General features: G+C 33.8%; 1 protein-coding gene across 3 annotated transcripts in view; it reads left to right on the top strand.

The window, feature by feature from the left end:
* Positions 1 to 22,074, top strand: part of LOC126750300 (GTPase-activating protein CdGAPr) — a 139,766-nt gene that overhangs the window by 21,507 nt on the left and 96,185 nt on the right. For 2 of the 3 annotated variants that reach the window (XM_050459870.1, XM_050459871.1), the window contains 2 exons: positions 15,885 to 16,092; positions 17,101 to 17,288. In XM_050459870.1, coding sequence (XP_050315827.1) covers positions 15,885 to 16,092; positions 17,101 to 17,288 — 396 coding nt within the window. Of the gene's footprint in view, positions 1 to 1,845; positions 1,982 to 15,884; positions 16,093 to 17,100; positions 17,289 to 22,074 lie in introns of those variants that run through there. The other variant, XM_050459872.1, reaches the window with a different exon arrangement.

Consider the following 22,074-nt stretch of genomic DNA (forward strand, 5'->3'; position numbering starts at 1 on the left):
CTAATTTAATCAACATTTTCATAAGGACCTTTTTTTTGTTCCCAATTAAAAACCTTTCAATTTAAATCAAACTTCATGAAAATCGAGTCAAAATTGGCATATTTATGGCCATTTTTTTCGTATATTGGCCAACCTTGACTTGGAACAAATTCATTCAACAACTATTCATTTATATTTTTATTAATGTTTTCATTCAAAAACTATTACTCTGTTCACAATTTTGATAGGGACCTTCTTTGTTCTCCATTAAAAACCCTTTACTTTACAAATTTTATCGAGGTCGGCCCAAAATTGGCTCATTTATGGCTATTGTTTTGGAAAATTGGTCAACCTCGAGTTAATATTTTTTTTCAAAAACCATTCGTTTTATCAAAATATTTATAGAGACCTTTTTTGTTCTTCATTAAAAACCCTTTAATTTAAACCAAATTTTATTGAATTCGACCTAAAAATGGCACATTGATGGCCATTGTTTAGAAAAATTGGTCAACCTCGAGTGGGAACAAATTTATTTAAAAACTATTAATTTCCATAAAATGTTCATAGTGTCAGAAATATAGAAAAATAAAACCCAACTTTTTAAAAAAATTACTATTTTAATTACAATTTAAGATTTAAAAATAAAATGAACAAAAGCAAACAGTCATCGGGATCGACTTAAACTTTCAATAGTCAAAGCCAATCTGTCTTTTCCTTCAATGCCCGCGTGTATTTCCTTTTCCCAAATTATGCTGAAATCGATGTTCCCTTTCATAATATACCGTTGACCTGGACCACGATGACGATGGTACCAAGCCAGGCTATATGCACGTGATCCTTATTCGGCATATTTCTTACAATAGGGTCTTTAATTTAAACCAAATTTTATTGAAATCGACCCAAAAATGGCACATTTATGGCCATTGTTTAGAAAAATTGGTCAACCTCGACTTGGCACAGTTTTTTTTAAAAACTATTGATTTTATTGGAAATTAAAAAGTGTAACACTATATATATAGTTTGTCATTTAAAATACCAAAGTGACAGTAAATGTTAAATTTTTTTCAAAAAAGATAATTTTAAAAAATCCGTCTTTAAAGTGAAAGGGTATTTTCTCTATGTCAAATGGTTTTTGTTTCACGACATCAAAGTTGAAAAAAGTCGATTTTAACAGTCTGTAACTCAAAAACCATGGATTTTCACGTAGAAATCTAAATATTTAACAATATACATTATTTGCCATTTGAAATATCGAAGTGACAGTTAATGTCAATTTTTTTCATTTATTTAAAATTTTAAGAATGTGGCAACAAATAGGCTTTAAAAAGTGAAACCTGATTTTCTCTATGTCAAATAGTTTTTGCTCCACGACATCTCAAAGTTCAAAAAAGTTTGGTCAAAAACCATTGGTTCAAAGTATCCTATGTGACTCATCAAAATTCATGGATTCATTCACGTAGAATCTACAGATGCGATAATATATCTGAACCCATTCAAATTAACGAAATGTCAACTTGATAGAACTTAAACAATCTTACGGATTTATTAAAAATCCGTTAAGCTATGAGAATTTTTTTGGAAAGTCTTAATTGGTACAAAACCGTGTTCTCTCGCTCTGCTGTATATAAATTACCCGCGGAGACATCTGTGTTCCATTATGCAACGAGGTTCAAACGTTAGAGCGTAGGATCATTTACCTACTGATCCTCATAGCATATGCGTATGATGTCCATACTTCGTTCCTCGTTGTTAGTGATTTTCATCTTGTCAGCTTTATTTATCCGACAATAAGGAAGCTATGTCAGCTATTTCAGTTAAAAATAAACGGCTAAACGAGACAACACGGGTGGAGAGAGAGTTGCAAAATACGATCCGGATAAAACTATTATCGGTTTTTAATCCTTAGCATTTTACAGAGTTTTAATTGAGGCAACGCAAATTTGAGGGTTTCTGAATGGGGTGGTTTCAAGATTAAATGTCATTTGTGGCGGTGTAAACCCCGGTGAGTTTTATTCTATTTTATGAAAGACTAAATTTGAATTACGCACCACTCTTTTGACATCTCACTTTGGAAAAGAGGTTAAGTTGACCAAACAATTTATTATTGTTTTTGTTTTGTAAATTGTTACATGTATGCTGCCATTAGCATACATAAGTATTTATAAATGTGTGTAAAGAATGTCCAAATCGAGAACGCAGCATATGTCGCGTTATTGATATATTCCGCGCTCCCTGTTATTTAATCAATATAGTGCCGGTATCTCCTGAAATTCCCAAGGGATTTTAATAATTTTTTGTCCAGATATTAACAATGAATACCCAAATCGAATTATGGTGGTCCCAAACCTCCACAAACGAAAGTTTTTTTGTAAAAAATTATTAATTTGAATAAAACTTTTTTATGTAATGAATAATTAAACCGATTTCAGGTGGTTGCAAAACTCTACAAACGATTTTTTTTTTCGTAAATAATTTTTTTTTGTATACTAAGCCCTTTACTTAGTGTCTTTGAAAACGAAATACCAGTAGTAGTTATTTTTTAAATAAGCACACAGATAAATTTAAATCCGCTATACTTTTTTTTATTAAAAAAGCTGCAACCGTCAAAAGAATATACGTTTAATAAATTTACTATTAAGGTTTTACTCTACAGGTTGGGGAATCTGTATTACTTGCAATAAAATTTCACGAAATATTACGCGAAAGTTCAGGCCTATCTAAAAAAAATATTTTTTTGATGTAGGCTTTAGATACATCAGTACAATCCACGTAGAATCATAATTTTAAAATATTTATTAGGTTATATATTCCATAATGAAAATTAAAGCGTTATTCTAATAAAAATCAAATATAAACTCTGAAAAAAGTAAAAAAAAAACACTCTTAAACAATCAACTTAACAAAAATGATTTTTTTTAATTAAAGGCTGAGCAAACTTAAATAAACGATAAGTTAAATTATCGTAAAAGCCAATTCGTACTTCCAAAAATTTTTCGTGAAATGGAATTGGTACATTTAACAATTTTCTCTCGCAATTCCTATGAATTTGTTGGTCTATTAAATTTGTGTTTGTAAATGCTCTCCCCAAAAATAAAAGTAATTTAGGGATAGATCTGGTGATCTAGGAGGCCATTCATTATATCCAAAGCAAAGTATTCTTTAAACATTCTTTTACCATAGCTGCATTCTGAGCAGGACAGTCGTCTTGTTGAAAATAGACCGATCCCAAGTCTAGATCCGGGAGAATTTGAACTTGGTTTTGCAACAACTCATGAAATTTTTGGGCGTTTAAAGAACCAATAAAACAAGTACGAGCTTCGCTCGTACTTTGATCAGTTGGGACCAGTAGAAAAGCTTTTGGTCAGAGAAAACTAATTAAAAAAGGACCATTTATAAGAGATTGTTTAACAGGTGCTGCCCCGGCAACGCTGTGAGTTTAACCACTATTTGTTTTTACGGTTTTTGGGGTATCATGCTTCTGAGAACCATGATGTGATAAGAGCTCCGCTCTACTCCATCCATTCGGCCTTATTCCTTATTCCTTCAAAGGTTGGCAATCCAAGTGGCAAGCAACTCGTTAAACAGCTGCTCTGAAGATTTTGGATGAGCCATCTGTGTAGATCCTCGAGCAATGAGTTTTGTATTCTCACTATTCACCTTTCCCCTGAATTGTTCCCTTGAAAACCAACCGATGTATTTCATACTAATCTCCTCTTATTCTATTATACATTTCGAAGGCTTTAATGCATTTTTTAAGCAAAGAATTAAGAGTCAAATGCAGTCATACAGGAGGATGAAGGTTAGTGAAGACTTAGGTCTAGGTCACGCCTGATAAAGGTGTTTTTTTATGGCGATGAAAATAAGTATGCTAAAATGAATAATATGACTCCAGCACACACTTATGCATAATATATCAACCCTTTATAAAAATTCAATAATTTTACCTAAATAAAACATAAATTTTTAGCAAATCATGTATCATAAAAGCCTGCATTGGAATATGCCAAACTGGTTTTGCCATATGTCTTTTCTAATATCCTTTATTTTATATTGGCCTTTATATTAAGGCCAATATAATGAAATAAGCAAAAGATTATCAGAAAGGGAATAAGGATTGCAATAAACCATTAACGGATTGAATCGGAGCTACAGAATCCGAGATAATAATGAAACAGTGGGAAAAACAAAAGAAAACTGGTTTTTTCCCACCGTACCATTTTTTTTTCTAAAATGATTATTGGCAAATTTTAAAGTAAGTTCTAAACTAACAAACTTTGATACAAACCAATAATTATTTCATAAATAAACCCCAAATATCAAATTTCAATCCAATCGGACCCATAGGAAAAAAGTTTTGGTAGTCACGTGACCCTAAAACTCAATATTTTAAAAATTTGATACAAATGAATAATTATTTCATAAATAAACCCCAAATACCAAATTTCAATCCAATCGGACCCATAGGAAAAAAGTTTTGGTAGTCACGTGACCCTAAAACTCAATATTTCAAAAATTTGTAAAAAATTAATAATTATACCCTAAACCAAACCCAAATACCAAATTTAATTCAAATCGGGCAAATACAAAAAAAGTTTCAAAAAAAAAAAAATTACCACATAAAATAATAATACTCATTAAATTTCGATTAGATTTTTTTTTTATCATTAGGACCCACTGTGTTGTAATTTTTGTCTAGCAAAATGCCTTGTATAGATACTGTGTCGCATGAATATTATATTATATTACACGGAAATTGCTAAAACGTCAAACGTTGCCGAATTATCACGGCTAAAAGAACCCGATTTGGTAAAAGATATGCACATATTCGGATTCTCCAGAGTCTCTGGAATAATTCCGTACCAATTTCAGGAAGTTCTGAGCTATTTTAAGCATTTTATCAATGAAATTAGGAAGCAAGTCCGAGCCAATTCATCTATGTTGACGTCATGCTGTCAAAACGTAAAAGTCAGCCGTAAAAGTCGGCAATAAAATCGCGCGTAGACGTCAAAATCGACCATTTTCAGACGATGATTTCGGGTATAAAAAAAGGTTTTTACCTTATGATTTGTACATGGAAAAATAGTATAAAGCCTTAGGAACAGTTTAGCATCAATTCTGGACCGATTCCAATCGGTTTTAGTAGTTAAATTTCGATTATAAAAAGGGTCTTATTTTAGGTGGAAACGGGCGAAAATCGTCGGTTTCGTTGCCACGGAGACGCGCACTTGTTGGGTGCTAGACCACATTAGTTTTTATACCCTGATCATCGGGCCCGTAGGGGTACCAATATTCAGCTGACCGATTTTTTGGGACCTATCATGGAAAATTGAATTTTCTTGGAAAATGGTGATAGATGAAATAAAACGGATTTAGTGAATTATAGCCAGATAAATTCCGCGTGTTTGAGGGCAAAAATGGTTTTCGTAGGTGGCATAGCCATTGCGGTATTAGGCGTCAAAGTCAAAAAATAGTGTAGAGCAAAAACTGCTCTACGTAGATGATTGTAGAGTGTGTCGAAAAATTGGTTTTAAAAGGTTCTTTAAATGCTCCAATTGAATGAAACCTCTAAGTGCCGCCAATAAAAAGTTATTAATATTTGAAGAAAAAAAGCGTGAAAAAGGGTATTTTCAACTGAGCGCTGCTCACCCTGTATAAATGATAGCGTTAAACTTAATACTTTGTTTTATTCGGAAAGGATGTAGGTTTAATTAATTCAAATGATTTTTTTTAAATTTTGCACCATAAAAATTTTACACAGAAAAAACTAAAAAAAATAAATTTTTTTGGGTTTTTTTGATTTTTCTCCTAAAAAAAACATTTTTTCAAAAAAAGTCCTAAATAAAAATTGTAGCTCTCGATAAGGTGCACACATCTTCCGTGAGTCATTATTGCCGGAAAGATACCGTTAAACCGTCAGAAGGGCTAGAATATCACAAATGTCTGAAACTTTGAGCGTTAAAAAAAAATACTTCCCGTTTGCTGAGAATAACCAAAAACTATACAGATAAGGTCCTCATTAACTCTAATCGATCTGTTAAATTTCATAATATTCAAGAAACCCTTGCGACCTGTATCGAATTCCCTTGACCAAAATCGATGAAAAAAAATTTTTTGAGTTTGAAGGCGTTCTAGTCCTAAACAAAAAAACAGATAAAAATTTGAAAATAATCAAATTGAAGCCTCATATTTCTAGATTATAAAAAGGTAAACATCGTTTCTCTAACCCAAATACAACCAAAGTTATAAACACTTTTGTCCGACCGGTCCGAATTTTGTGCGAAAACTCCACTGCGGGAGAGCCCCATAATAAGAGCTACGTTCTTATAACCAGGGTTCAGAAAAAAATAGTAAAGCTTTAAGATTCAACAGTGCAGCATGTAGTACAGTCCAACTGTAAGCGGAAAACGACCAGGGAAGTCTTAAGAGTTACAGTTGTTGGGGGTAAAATTAGAATAGTGGACTGTATTTTTATAGGTGGAATGAAATATTACGACGGTTCAGACAACCCTATTAAAGTGGTGGCCTACCTTGCTGTCGCTTCTCTTTCTATCCAATTCAAACTGCTTGTCCCACAGGTTCACCTCCGGAGGGTTATTTTGCTTAAAGACGTGCCGGCACTTAATGTCTTTGGAATTCACTCGCGAAAAATATGTGTGTATATTGAGAGCAACCTATTTTGTTCAAGGTTTATGCGCTTCTCCTGACTGCATCAAAATTCGGTGCAGTACTACCTGGTGATGCGTGCGACTCTTCTCGGTCAAAGAATAAGGCTGTCTCACTATGACGCGATAAAAGGCCGCGAAAGTAATTAGAATAAGATTAGAATTTAAAACCAATAAAGCTCATGTTAATTATATTTAAACACAAGACCCAATAAAGAAAAAAAATATATATATAAATAAGTAACCATTCCGCTTTGACGGAACATACCGCCCACCTAAAATGTCCCACATTTTAAGTAAAAAAAAAGAGCAAAAATAAAAAAAAGCATGAATTCTAACGCGAAATATAAATTTTCCGCAGGAAAAACTAATTGTTCGGTAATGAACATAACTTCGAGACAGGACGGCGCAGTATCCCCTTATGCGTCTTTATCGCTACAACACGCGTAATGCCATCCCTGCCTGGAAAACATTCTATTACACGACCCAACAACCACGAAAGGGGTGGAGCATTATCCTCCTTTATTAATACCAACGAATCAATTTCAATGGCTTTACTTGTATCATACCACTTCGACCTCTGATTAAGGGTGTGTAAATATTCATTATGCCACCTCTTCCAAAAATCCTGGTGGATACGTTGAATAAGTTGCCAGCGCGAAAGACGACCCAATTTAATCTCTGTTAGGTCGGATTCAACGAAGGTATTTATAGGTTCTAAATTCAAAAAATGACTAGGGGTCAAAGGGTTTAAGTCATTAGGGTCGCTACTTAATGAACAGAGAGGTCGAGAGTTTAGGATTGCCTCTATTGAGGTCAAGACAGTATTAAACTCCTCATAGGTGAGGATGTGCGAACCAACTACGCGATGTAGATGGCCCTTTACGGCCTTAATTCCAGCTTCCCAAATTCCACCAAAATTTGGGGCTGAAGGGGGGTTGAAATGCCACACTATGCCTTCGTGGATCGATGCATTACGCATATTTTGCATCAACTCTTTTGACGCACCCACAAAATTCGTCCCACAATCGCTAAACATGTCTGTGACACGACCTCGGCGAGAAACAAAGCGCCTTAATGCGGCCAGAAAGGCATCGCTTGATAGCTCTGTAACCAGTTCCAGGTGAAGAGCCTTTGTGCACAAGCAGACAAAAAGGCAAATATAAGCCTTACAAGTTTTGCTGCCACGATGCTTGCCCATAGTGATTAAGTATGGCCCTCCAAAATCCACACCACTTTTGGTGAAACATTTTACTTGATTTACTCTGAAGGACGGTAAATCACCCATAAGAGGAATTTGTGATGAAGGGTTACACCTAAAGCAACGCATGCAGGAAGACAAAACCTTTTTAATAATTCTTCTTGAAGAAGGAATCCAAAAGCGTTGACTGAGTAGGAATTGGGTAGTTTGTAAACCAGGGTGCATATATTTAATGTGAGTTTGTTCAATGATGAGAGAGGTAATTCGATGATCACTGGGCAATAGACAGGGGTGTTTATGATTATAAGAAAGTGAAGCGTGTTTCAATCGTCCGCCCACCCTGAGGACACCATCCTTATCTAAAAAGGGAGATAGCTTCCGAATATATTTCGGTAATACTCTTAGATTAGGATTGGATTTCGAAAGTTCTGCCATTTCTTGAGCAAATGAAACTTTCTGAACTTCTCGGATTAAAAGTAAGAGAGCTCTATCCAATTCTGCCAATGTTACATGACCTTTATTGTTAAAGAGTTTTGGAGCTTTTACATATGCACAAAAGCGTAAAACATATGCAAAAACACGAATAATTTTGGATAAAGAGGAGAATCTTGAGATAAAATTATTCCATAAGTCAACCACTGGAGTTGAGGCTAATAATACAATCTTCCTTTTTTCAAGGTCCATATTATCGTCAGACGTGTAAGAAACGTTAACCCATTTAGTGAGACAGGATGTTAGAAAACCGGGTCCGGCCCACCATTTTTCGAGGTGAAGTAACTCGGAGGGAAGAAGACCTCTGGTTGCACAGTCAGCAGGATTATTTTCCGACCTAACATGAGCCCAGCAATCCGCAGATAATTTTTCCTGAATATACGATACGCGGTTACTTACAAAAGTAGTCCATTTATGGGGAGAAGACTTTATCCAGCTTAAAGCTACGGTGGAATCAGTCCATGCAAACAATGACGAAATATTTATAGAATCAGCAAGCGCTTCTTTAACTGATGACATTAAATCTGCCAATAAGACAGCCGAGCACAACTCTAGCCTTGGAATCGAGATTGTTTTAAGAGGAGCTACTCTACTCTTAGAACATAGCAAATACGTCTGAACGTTATCATCATAAGTAATTATGCGAAAATAGACCACAGCTGCATACGCCTTTTCCGAGCTATCGCAGAAGCCGTGCATCTCACACAATTTCATCTGGGGAGGGATAATCTTTCGAGGTAATAAAAGGCTCGATAGGGTAGAAATACCTTCTTTAAATAAAGACCAGTATTCTTTAATAGAGTTAGGAGCAGGTTGGTCCCAGTCTAGTCCAGATGACCATAATTGTTGAATAATTATTTTCAAAGAGACAGTAACAGGGGAAAGAAATCCTAAAGGGTCAAAAATACGAGCCAAATCAGATAAAATGTTTCTTTTTGTACATGGTTTTACTATAGATTCTATTTTAAAGACAAAAGAATCACTAAGAGGATTCCATTGCAAGCCTAAAATCTTGACTATGGAATCAGTCTCTTTATCAAAGGAAAGGGGGTTCAACTGTGTCAAAGAGGTGTCTAAATGAGATATTAATAAAGGCGTATTACTCGCCCATTTTCGCAATTCAAACCCACCAAGAGAAAGCAACGAAATTAGTTCTTGCTGAAGGGCAAGAGCTGATTCGATAGAATCAGTACCGCTAACTACGTCATCCACGAATATTTCATTCTCTAAGACTTCAGATGCCCTAGGAAATTTAAACTTATAATCCCTAGCAAGTTGAGTGAGAGTTCTAATAGCTTGGTATGGTGAAGAAGCTACACCGTAGGTTACGGTATTCAGTTGATAGTCTCTCACAGGATCAGACTTTGAAAACCTCCATAAAATTCTTTGAAAATTTCTACACGGTTGATCTATGAGAATTTGTCGAAACATCTGCTTAATATCAGCAGTGAATGCAACAGCATGGATGCGAAACTTTAACAGCAAGTGAAATATATCCTGTTGAAGCTTGGGGCCGACTAACAAAGTGTCATTGAGAGAAATATTATTTGCAGCCTTCGCGGAGGCGTCGAAAACAACACGAAGTTTTGTGGTTGAACTTTCCGGACGAAGAATACAGTGATGGGGTATATAATAAGAGTTTTTTATATCTATATTTGAGGGTAGGATTTCCATATGTCCAGTGTCAAGAAAATCCTGCATAAAAGCGCGATATTCATCATGGAGCTCGGGATTAGACTCCAGACGCCGCTCAAGAGAATAAAATCTGCGCAGAGCAATATCTCGAGTATTTTCAAAAACTGGCAGTTCCAAATTTTTGAAAGGAAGTTGAAGAACATATCTTCCTGAGGAATTTCGAGTATGTGTCCTCTGGAAAAATTCCTCTGCAGCAACCTCATCAGGAGAATGAGGACTGTAATTAGGGATCTGTTCCAGTTGCCAAAATCTTTTAACGATATCCATAAGTGTGAAGCCCACAGTAGCGCAAAGGCTATTAGGAATTGAGCGAGAAATAGATTCCTGGTGAGGCACACGACCCATAATTATCCACCCTAACTTAGTATTTAGAGCGACAGGCTTATCTATGGACTGCGATATCTGGCCTTGCTTCACAAGAAAACCAAAAACATCACCTCCAACCAACATGTCAATAGGACCCGAAACATTAAAACTTTCGTCTGCCAGCTCGAGATGAGAAAACTGAGTGAAGCAATCTGTGGGTAAATCTGAAGAGGGAAGGTTTTCGCATATTTTTGGAATTATGGCAAAATCTAGAGAAAATTTGGGGTTTGTAAAACCTTTAGGCGTGAAGGTGCATGTGACTTCATGAGAGACATTTGAGACAGTGTCACCTAAACCTTTAACAAACAGGGAAAGAGGTCGTTTGACTAGGCCCAAACGTTTACATAATTTGTTTGTAATAAAATTCACTTGACTTGCGCTGTCCAATAAGATTCGCGCATTGATAAATTGACCCTGGGAATCCAGAACCCGAATCTGTGCCGTGGCCAATAAAACAGAGCTTTCAGTATTTTTGTGTGGTTTGATATTGGTCAAGGCAACAGGTTGAGATCTGTACTCACAGTTTGTAGAAGATTCCTGCTCAACGGCAGGTGGCTGAGAAGCTTCAAAGGAGTCATGGTGCAAAAGGGTATGATGAGGCTTGGAGCATTTTTCGCAGCGGCGACGAGATGAGCAATTAAACGAGTTATGTTTTAAACCTAAGCAATTGGTGCACCATTTATTAGTTTTTGCAATTTTATATCTTTCGTGGGAATTTTTACTTAAGAATTCTGAACATTTATAAATTGAGTGATTATTTTTGTGGCAAAAGTAACATGACGCAGCACTAACAACAAAAGTTCTCTTTGGCATTGCTGTTTGTTTTATATATTTAGAAGTACTAGGCTTTACATCTTTAAAAGAGCTTGAGACGGTATCTAATGCGATACACTGCTTCTTAAGAAAGTCTAATAAAATTTCAAAATGCTTGTGTTTATTTTGAATTTCGTCTAGAGATTTACCACACTCAAGTTCGAACCTCGTGGCTGTGCTTGAATCAAGGCGATCAAATAGCATGTAAAATAAAACGAAATCCCATTGTGCGACAGGGTGACCCATATTTTCAATTGCAGTTAAGTGTTCAGTAAATGTATCTAAAAGAGTTTGAAGAGATTTTGCATCATGCTCATCAGAAAGCTTCACAGTCTTTTCAATCTCACGCCAGTGACTAACCGAAATTAATCGATTATTTTCATATCTACCCTTCAATGTATTATAAGCTATGTTATAATTATTATCAGTTAAAGGAGTACACTGAACAATGCTTAGTGGGGGTCCTTCTAAGGAATTTAAAAGATATGTAAATTTTTCTACATTGGAAAGACTTGAATTATTGTGAATAATAGAATCATAGAGGTCAATAAACGTCTTCCAATTTTTTATAGTGCCATTAAATTTTTTAAGTTCCAGCTTAGGTAATTTAACATGACTGGGGGTTGCCCTTTCTGCCCCTTGCTCAGTATTATCAAACAATTCAGCGCAAGTTGCTTGGATTGAATAAAAATTTTCATCAAAATGTTTTCGAATAGCCTGTTGATTCGCCAAATCATCATCATCACCCTGAGCGACAATATTTAAAATGGAGGCGTGATGATTATTGAATTCAGTAACAATCCCTTCAAGGTGTTTGACCCGAATTTTTAACTGTGTATGAAGGCGTACATTATTAATGGCATTATCAGCAACTACTTTGATTTCTTCTAAGCGGCTAACAGCACTATCGCGTTGAGCAATAAGGCCTCTTAGCTTTTTATCAGCCATATTAACGTGAGCGAAAGAAGAAAAATTAAATTTGGATTTAAATATTTTAATCCGAGATAAAGCAATGCTGAGCAAAAAACAAAGTTTTAGACAAAATGAGAAAGGGGTTTTATTATTTTTCTTATTTTGATTAAACAGTAAAAAATGCTTAATGAGGTGAAATTAACCAAGCTACTTATACCTATTGATATAGAGCTACAAACTCAGAGATTCAAAAAAAATGGATTTATTTTTGTATATTTATTTTATACGTTAAGCGTGAAGGGTATAGTTGATTAAATTAGTTATAAAATTGTTCACGCAAGAGCAGAGATATAGAGAGATCAAGAGATATTAAGAGCATTAAAGAGAAGGAGAAATGGATGAGACCATATAAATGAAATAGTTTTGATACACTAAATTGCAACAAATTTCTGAGAAGGTATAGCAAATAGAGAGAAACTGTCACAATATATAATCAAAACAATTGAGGGAGTTATGCGAGATATTATGAGTAATATTACAAATAATACCATATATAAGAAGAGAGAGGCAAATATCGCCTATGAGTATCACAAAGAGAGAAAGAGAGAGAGAGAAGATTTGGCAAACCAGGGGGCTTAATATTAATTACCAAATCTTTCACCGAAAAGTCATAAAATATTAATATAAATATAATAAAGGGTGATGTATAACTAACTATAAAGTAAGAGTACTATAAGAGGCAACAATGAAAACCAAATTATAAGTCCGCGCGAAGAGTATGAAAATGAATAAGTAAAGCCAACGAAACCGACTTGATTTCACTCTGTATAAAAATCGTGACACTAGCAATATAAAAGACGGACGATCGACAGCGGCGCTACAGCGGACGTCACCGTGCGTGGTGTACTTGACGCGCAACGCGACGCGAAACGTCGAGACGCTAGATGTGAGGAGAGAGACAGGTAGACGGTATGATCAGATTGACCCGAGAACGGAATTTCTATCTTTGACCAAAAAAAGTTCTAACATGAGGTTTACCGATAAGATAGCAGTTTGACCATGAGTTTTTTATGCATTAGTTATTTATTGACTACACGTTTTGGATGTAATTTTTAGCTAAATATATGCAATAAATCTTAAATCCAAATCCGGCTCGAAGGACCAAAAATGTTGGGGGTAAAATTAGAATAGTGGACTGTATTTTTATAGGTGGAATGAAATATTACGACGGTTCAGACAACCCTATTAAAGTGGTGGCCTACCTTGCTGTCGCTTCTCTTTCTATCCAATTCAAACTGCTTGTCCCACAGGTTCACCTCCGGAGGGTTATTTTGCTTAAAGACGTGCCGGCACTTAATGTCTTTGGAATTCACTCGCGAAAAATATGTGTGTATATTGAGAGCAACCTATTTTGTTCAAGGTTTATGCGCTTCTCCTGACTGCATCAAAATTCGGTGCAGTACTACCTGGTGATGCGTGCGACTCTTCTCGGTCAAAGAATAAGGCTGTCTCACTATGACGCGATAAAAGGCCGCGAAAGTAATTAGAATAAGATTAGAATTTAAAACCAATAAAGCTCATGTTAATTATATTTAAACACAAGACCCAATAAAGAAAAAAAATATATATATAAATAAGTAACCATTCCGCTTTGACGGAACAACAGTTGTTTATATTTTTTCACATCTAACAATTCAATAATTTTTTACGAAAAAAACTTTTCATTTGCAACCATCTAAAATCATTTTAGATATTTATTATCTATTATAGAAAAAAGTTTTAACCAAATCTTTACCAATACTTTGGTAATTTTGGCAGTTAGAGCCTTTTTCATTCCTTTCACATTTGACTTTTTATTAATTAATTATCACACCGAAACCTTAGTTTGAAGAGGTTTGGGACCACCATAATTCGATTTAGGTATTCATTGTTACTATCTAGACAAAAAATTATTAAAACCTCTTGAGAATTTCAGGAGATACGGGCATTATATTGGTTAAATAACAGCGAGCGCGGACTATAAATAGGTTGCTGATAACCGACATATGCTGCGTTCTCGATTTGGTTGTTGGATATCGATGTGATATTTAATTTTTTTGAAGAACTTCCTGCTCTATGGCAGAGAGTAACTTATGTGGTTTTAGTAATTCTATCCTGGATGATTTTGGCTGTACAAGAAGATACAAACATTGATTGTGGAAGCCAATATCCACCCAGAGGCAAGGCCAGATATTTCAGATCTAATATTAGAAAGTACCAGTGAAATACCAAGACCAACATAAGTTTCAGCCAGGAACTTCAGGGCAAGGGCAATTAAATTTAAAGAATATTCCAGGCACTTATTGCTGGAAGTCTTTCAAAAGCTGGAAAAAGTGTTTAAAGTGCCTAGGAGAGGTTTCAGAATAATTTAAAGGATATTCCAGGCACTTAAATCAAAAAAACTTTCAAATCCCTGCAAGATATTTATATATAATTCTATTTACAAAAGGGAGAACATTTCAGCATTTAAAAAAATTTACACGGGATTTATATATCTAGTTTTTCAACTCGATTACTACACCTCAAATATTTGATAAAGTTCTTTGAAAAATCACTGTTTTTCGTCCAATCTAATAACGCTGTTTTTATACTAAATACTTCTATATAAAATTATATCATAAATATATATTTTCTGCAAGAACATTGTTTTTAATAAACACAACCCTTACACCCCCCACCCACCCTAAACATTTCACTAGTAAGAAATTAATTTGAAAAATCACGGTTTTTTGTCCATATCCAATCTAAGATTACTGTTTTTGTATTAAATATTTATTAATACAAATATATATAATTATATAAATTTAAATAAACAAACTGTGTTATTAACGACGAAACCAGCTGTTATTCATGGGTATTATTTTGGAAAACAATGATTTTTGAAAACAATTTCTTACTGATAAATTGTGTGGGGTGGGTAAGGGGGTAAGTTAATGACAAAGCCGGAAAGATATTGATTATGCGAAGTTCATTAAAGCCACTGGGATTTGGTGTTTTCGGCAGGGCTTTTCCTACAGACATTTTCCATTAATCGAGAAAGTAGCCAATTTCTGTACAGCAATTTATGATATGGGTTAAATCAATGTAAGGATTGCAATTTTTCAGCATTAGTGGTGATACTTCATTTACTCCAGTAGCATTACGCTTTATATTGTTTAATATTCTATAAACTGTTGATGCGTCTGATACTTTAAAATTAAATTTTAAATTATTGTCGTAAAAATTATTTGAATAAAAGTTAATTTTGTTTGTGCAGTTCGATTGATTTTGTAAGTATGTGGCAAAATAGTTATTGATATCATTGGGATTTGACAAATTTTGAATTTTTTAAGACTGTCCAAGTTTTCTTTGAATTGCCACTTATCGAGTCCAATTATTTTTTCTTTTCTTTTTTTATTGCAGCTAGAGTAAATTTTTTTCACTTTTTGTATATTACTCAATCCAAATAGAGTTTTACCTTTTAAATTTTTGTCACGCCTCAACCCTTTGTTTTATAAAAATTTTTAAATTTTAATTTATCCATGGAGCTTTAGGCTTGGTTATAAGAGACACTTTTGAAGTAACTTTTTAGGTTTGACTCTTAAAGGAAATGAACTGAAGTTCTTTGAAACCACTTCAATATTTAAAGCTAGCTTAAACATTTGATTGTTTTTCGTTCGTTTAAATTTATATTATATTTATTTAATAATAAGACACAATAATAAGAAATCATTGGAATTTTCCAGACACTATGCTCTGAACCGAACGCAGTACCGCCCTCGGAGATGCAAATCTCGGAGGCGGCCGGGGGGGCGCCCCAGCCGGGGGCGGAGCCCTGTCGCTTCCCGAAACTGGAGGAATGCGCCCATTTCCACTACGAGAGGGTCCAGTTGCCCGGTACCATGCAGGTCGCCCTCCAGACGAGCATGGATCAATCGTTACACTCCCAACACAGTAAGTCTCTTGAGAAGGGATCTCTTCTACCAAAGTAATGTTACCAACGATACCTGACGGTTATTAAGAGTTTAATGTAATAGAGCAATAGTATTAGTAATTACTATTAGAGCACCATTTAAAAAGATTTTGATAAAAAATCACTTTTACCAGTAAATTTTTTGAGAAAAATATATGTATCGAATAATGTGTATAAATTTAAAAAATACAGCTTGTTTCTTAAAAATTGTAAGATCTTGCACGTGTAGTGAGAATTAAAACATATATTATGTTGTTAAGGAAACCGTCACAAAAGGTTGTCAGAAGAAAATATTATTATTTTCGAAGCTTTTTCTAAAAATGGTTAATTAATTCTGGACAATGATTAAGATTAGACTTAATATATTAAAAGCAATAACTCTTTCAACTACTTTCACACATTTCCTGTTTTCATTGTAGCACAATATGCGACTTATTATTGTGCTATTTACCACTCGACGAGTTTAGAATACTGGGCAGTGTGAATAAAAACTTAGCTTTTGCTTTTAGTATGAAGTATAAGCTTTAGCTTTTACTAGGTAGATTTAGCTTTTGCTAATAGCATTTGCTGAAATTGAAGTGAATAACCTTTTGCTTTTACTTACTAGCAAAAGCTAGATATTTTCAGTATTTACTTAAAGTTCTTATTTATTAAATCATTCAAAGAAAAATGTTTTTATTCTGATAAGGCCTATATTTATATTTTTGTGACTAATCAGTCGGCCGAGAAATTCTGTGGAACTACAGGAGCAGACCTGTCGATTTTTAACTGCCGATTTGCAAATCGACAAAGGCAAATATCGAGCACATTTTTATACATTTTTTAAACCAGTATCATTTCCGAGTGCTAAGTGTTTACGTTCAAAATATCGGTGTTCAGAATATGGGTCAATTATATACCTATATTCTCAATCAACCGTACAATTATTAAGGACCTTTTATCTCTTGTTGGGCTACTCTATAATAATGTTATATTTTTGTTTGTTTTAGCAAACGAAGACGAAGAAACCGAATGGTTCATGGTACAAGTGACGTCGGGAGAAGAATGCTGGTTGGTGCAACGAAACTTTGAAAATTTTAAAATGCTGGACGAGCAGGTGCACCAGTGCATTTTTGACAGGAAGATCTCCCAGTTGACTGACCTGTCAAAGATGTCCGCTAACGAGGAAGAACTCGAGGTACAGTTGGTTAGGTTTAAAGGAAGACAAAACGTTTTTTTAAAGCGTCTTCATGTTCTCGCCATTGATTTATTGTAAATTATTGCACGGGATGTATAAAAAGTTGATTCGATGAGTGATTGTTATCTGACTGGAATTTTATTGCCGTGCCAAGCGATGTCTTTCATAATTAAAAAAGTATATACGGGTTATCACAACTACCATGGGTGAGAAGGTTGTAAAGCAAAGAATTTTTAATTGTTCTCATAAATGATTCAGTTAACCCTTTGAGGACGGAATTAATTAAATTACGAAGAAAACAGTTACTACCAAAAAATCTTTATTTAAATGGGTATTTGAACATAAAATAGTATAAAAAAAATAAGTGTCTATTTTTGAAAAAAAATACACACTAAAAATAGACAATATGGTTTGTGGAAATCTTAAAAACAGTTTCTTACATCTTTCAGGTCAGGCATAATCCGACGTTACATGTTGAGCACTTCCATACGGTTCGATGTGGTTCCTTGCGGCTACTGCATTGGGCACTTCTAAGAGAAGTAGTGTGAATGGGCATATGAGCATTTTTATCGTATTTTACTTCTTGAGGTACAAGAGGTTTGAATTTATTTAGGGGTTTCTCTGCACTTTTCCGACCACATTTCACTTGTTCTGGATTTGAACCAACTAAGCCGCTCACTACAGAAAGCCGAAACTATTTCAAGGTCATAGTATTTGGCATTCTTTGTTTGAAGATGATGTAGGAATTAATGACTGTAGCATCCACAAAGTACCAAAAAATTTGGTGCCACCATTTTCGTGACTCCCTACCTATTTCATACAGTGACTTTAACATGTCAAACTTGTCGACGTACCCCATGTGCCGGTTATAATCGTTAACAAGTGAAGGGCATTCTACATCTTCTTTAGAGCCGTCTTTTTTTTCTGCTAGAAGCAGTTTCCCGGTTGGCAGGATCGTGAAAATTTGAAATAAAATGTACGCTTTTTCTATCCATCCACTTTAAGGCTACAATTCCTCCTGTAGATACCCGATAGTTCGATTCTCCTCTTTTCAAATGCTTATCGTCACGCAAGTCGTTTGGCATATTTTTTCTGGCGGTTCCACATGCATAAATGCCTTCCAACAGTAAACTGTTTTGCAGTTCAATCGAGTTAAAAAAATTATCAAAGTATAATTTATGCTTCTTACCAAGTAATTCTCTAGATAAGTCCTTTATAAGCCTGGCACCTAAGGATTTTTCAGTAAGATTTGAAACTTTACCCGTATAAATTTGAAATTGCGACATAAATCCTGTTTCGCCACTTCTTACCCACACCTTGTATCCCCTCTTGATCGGTTTTATCGGCATGTATTGTCGAATGCTGCTTCTTCCTTTGAATCGTATCATAGATTCGTCTATGGCTTGATACTCACTTGGCATAAATGAATTTTGATAAGAATTTGATAAGGAGTGGGCGAATTTTGTAAAGCTTGTCATAATTGTCATCTTGATTTTTCGGTTTAGTTGCGTTGTTATTCAAATGTAAGTTGCTCAACAACCAGCCAAAGCGATCCCTGGACATAACAGTATTTATATAATCATCTCTAAGTTCAATTCTGGACGACCAATAATCACGATAGCTGGATATAGGCTTTAATCCCATCAGAAGGTTCAGACCAAGGAACACTTTTATTTCAGCTGAAGTTGTTGGCAAAATGAACTACAATTGCCACCTTGTTTTTGAACGACATAAAGGTTAGTTTCGAATACAATTTTTTCGATTAGATCCAACGTAAACAAATGCAAAAAAATATCAGTAGGACTTTCTAGATCTTGTGGTATAACGGGTCCAGTATTTTCAGTAAATGGGTCAACCTGTGTACAAAATGTTGTCTGGTTTGTCCACTGTATTGTAGTGTTTCTAAGCTGTAATTGTAATTGCGCCAAAGGAACCTCATCTTCAGATTCCCATTCATAGTTCGGTATAACTACTACAGCTGCAGGTATATCTTGCTGTTCCTCGACATCTTCTAATATATCAACGTCCATTGCCATAATATCCAAAATGTCCTCACCGTCACAAATATCATCTTCGGTAACGGAAGAGACCTCTGATTCGTTATCAGATGGTATGCTACTGATTAAATTTTCAAGATCGCTATTTTATAATTCTTCCCACCTCCAAGTAATTTTGGACGGACCTGAAAAAAAAGAAATTAAAAACCGTCTGTGAAATAAATCACTAGTAATAAAAAATATCCATAGCAAATGTATATTTCAACTCCTATTAGATTTGGAAATCATCAAGAACCAACCGCGTGAGACTATTATAGTCGAAGTCTTTATTTCAAACCATTCGTAAATTTCCTGTAAACCAATAATCTTAAACTTTTCTGATACCTCTGAGATTTACTGATGCCTGGTGGTTAGACCGGGATACCACACATTTGTTTTACAAAAATAAAAGTAATGGGCATAACAAATTGATGATAACAAATTGAAGATAAAACAATTAATTTCTAACAAATAATTATTAAAAAAATATCTTTTTACCTTCCATTTTTTATCAAAACCACTTCAAAACGTGAAGCAAATGCACTTGTTTACGCCAGAACAAAACAATCCTTTCACACTAACCAAATATCGAAATAAAAACCGAATTTATTGCTATCTAGAGCATGCATGTAATATTTCCATATAATATACTACTTAGGCAACACAGTATGTATGCATTGTGGTTAGATCAAATGATCGCTAGACGTTTACGTACAAATTTTATAAATTGTGGTTAGCTCAACTAACCACTGGTACTGAAAGGTTTAAAGAATTTATTCTAAACGTACTAAGGGTTGAGTTTTATAATATCTCTTTCTCCAATAGTAAAGAAGTTATTAAAGATTTTGGAATTTCGCCAAACTGTAAAAACAGTCAAAATACAAATAGTCCTGAAAAAACAATTTTTTTCTCAAAAAAAAATTATTCTTGTAAAAAAATATTATAAGTGCGAAGTTTTATATATTCATTTTTGATTCATACCTCTATATTCAATATTAAGAAAGCTATTAGAAATTTTGGAATTTAGTCAAAATGTAAAAATATTAAGAATGCGAAATTTTGATCCTTTTAAAAAAAAGTCACTAATTTATCAAAAAAAAATTATTGTATAAAATGTCCTTACTATTGAATTTTTATATATTTGATTCACGTCTTTATCTTGAAGAGCAAAGAAGTTATCAGTAATTTTAAGTAAAAATAGGAAATAATCACTCGCAATTTATGTTTTCTTAAAAGTTATTGAATGAACAAAAAAAATATTCTTTTATAAAATGTCCTAAGTATTAGTATCATATAACCATTTTTAATCCTTGTTTCTATCTTCAAAAATAACAAAGTTATTAAGATGGTAATGAAATTATGTTTTTTGGGTAAAATTAGACACTTTAAGAGAGAAAAACACTATTTACAGGCAATCCAAACACTATTTAAGAAATGAAACGATGATATAGAAAAAGGTGGAAAAATCAAATTCTCATTTATATATCTTTATCACAATCTGAAAATTAAAACAGGATTGAAATGAATTGATGCTTTTTGGGTATGATTAGACACATTAAGAGAGAAAAACACTATTTCCAGGTGATCCAAACACTAGTTAGAAGATGAAACGATGAAATAGAAAAATCGAAATCTCATTCACATATCCCTATCTCAGTCTAAAGATTAGAAGAGGATGAGAATAAACTGATGTTTTTCGGGTTAATATATGGGGAAAGACCCCGTACCAAGTGTTGAATTTCATATAATAACCTTTGATTTATGTTTTTATTTTCTACAATTAAAAAGTTATTTTTATGAAAGATAGAAAATAAATATAGATTGCTCAAAAACTTTAAACTTTAAAAAACCTAAATTTTCTTAAGTATTGAGTTTTATATAATACTTTTTGATTCATGTATCTATGTTTAATGGTAAGAAAGTTTTTGTAATTCAATCAAAGTGAAAAAATCAAAAATTTACAGTTTCCTCATAAAACGTAAAAACGTTATCAACAATTCAATGCAAAAATAGCAAGAATCCAAAATTTAAATACTAATACATTTTATAGCTTATTTTTTCCGATATAGCCGGAAACATATAACCCATCTATACCGGGTGACACAGAAAAAAGGGAACACTTTTACTTTTTAACAACACTTTTTAATTTTCAAGATAAACAAATGAAATTTGATATATAAATAGAATAGTTAAAAAAAATAATTATATCAAATTATTGGGAAAAAGAAATCGCATTTCAAAAGTGGTTGTTCTCAATAATGTGTTATTTAAAAAAATTAAGTAACTGCCAAAATTAATGGTTTAGACATTTTAAATAGTCGTGTAAAAGATTTAAGTCATAAAATATAACGAAAACGATTTTTCCGTGATTACTTGATTAAAAATTAAAATTTTCAACGCATTCATGGCACCCTATTTTAAAATTTAAAAAATTGATTTTTTCTATAGAAGTATAGTAGTAGAATAAAAATCTATAAAAGAGTATAAAACAAAAAATGGAAAATACAGTATTATTGTTTTTAGAATATTATTTTTTATTGAAATACAGTAAAAGCTCTTTATTCGCGATTCCTTCATTCGCGGATTTAAAAAAATGCGACCCAATTCCTATATATTCGCGGCTAAAAATTTTTTTATTCGCGGATCGAATCAGTACGTCGGTGCATATACAGTAATGGCCAAAAGTAGATAGACAAATTTAAAAAATAACCAATACTCTTTTTATTTTCGAAGTATTTTGTTTAAATTAC

The sequence above is a fragment of the Anthonomus grandis genome, chromosome 2, assembly GCF_022605725.1.
Source record: "Anthonomus grandis grandis chromosome 2, icAntGran1.3, whole genome shotgun sequence".
In the NCBI taxonomy this organism is placed as follows: Eukaryota; Metazoa; Arthropoda; class Insecta; order Coleoptera; family Curculionidae; genus Anthonomus; species Anthonomus grandis.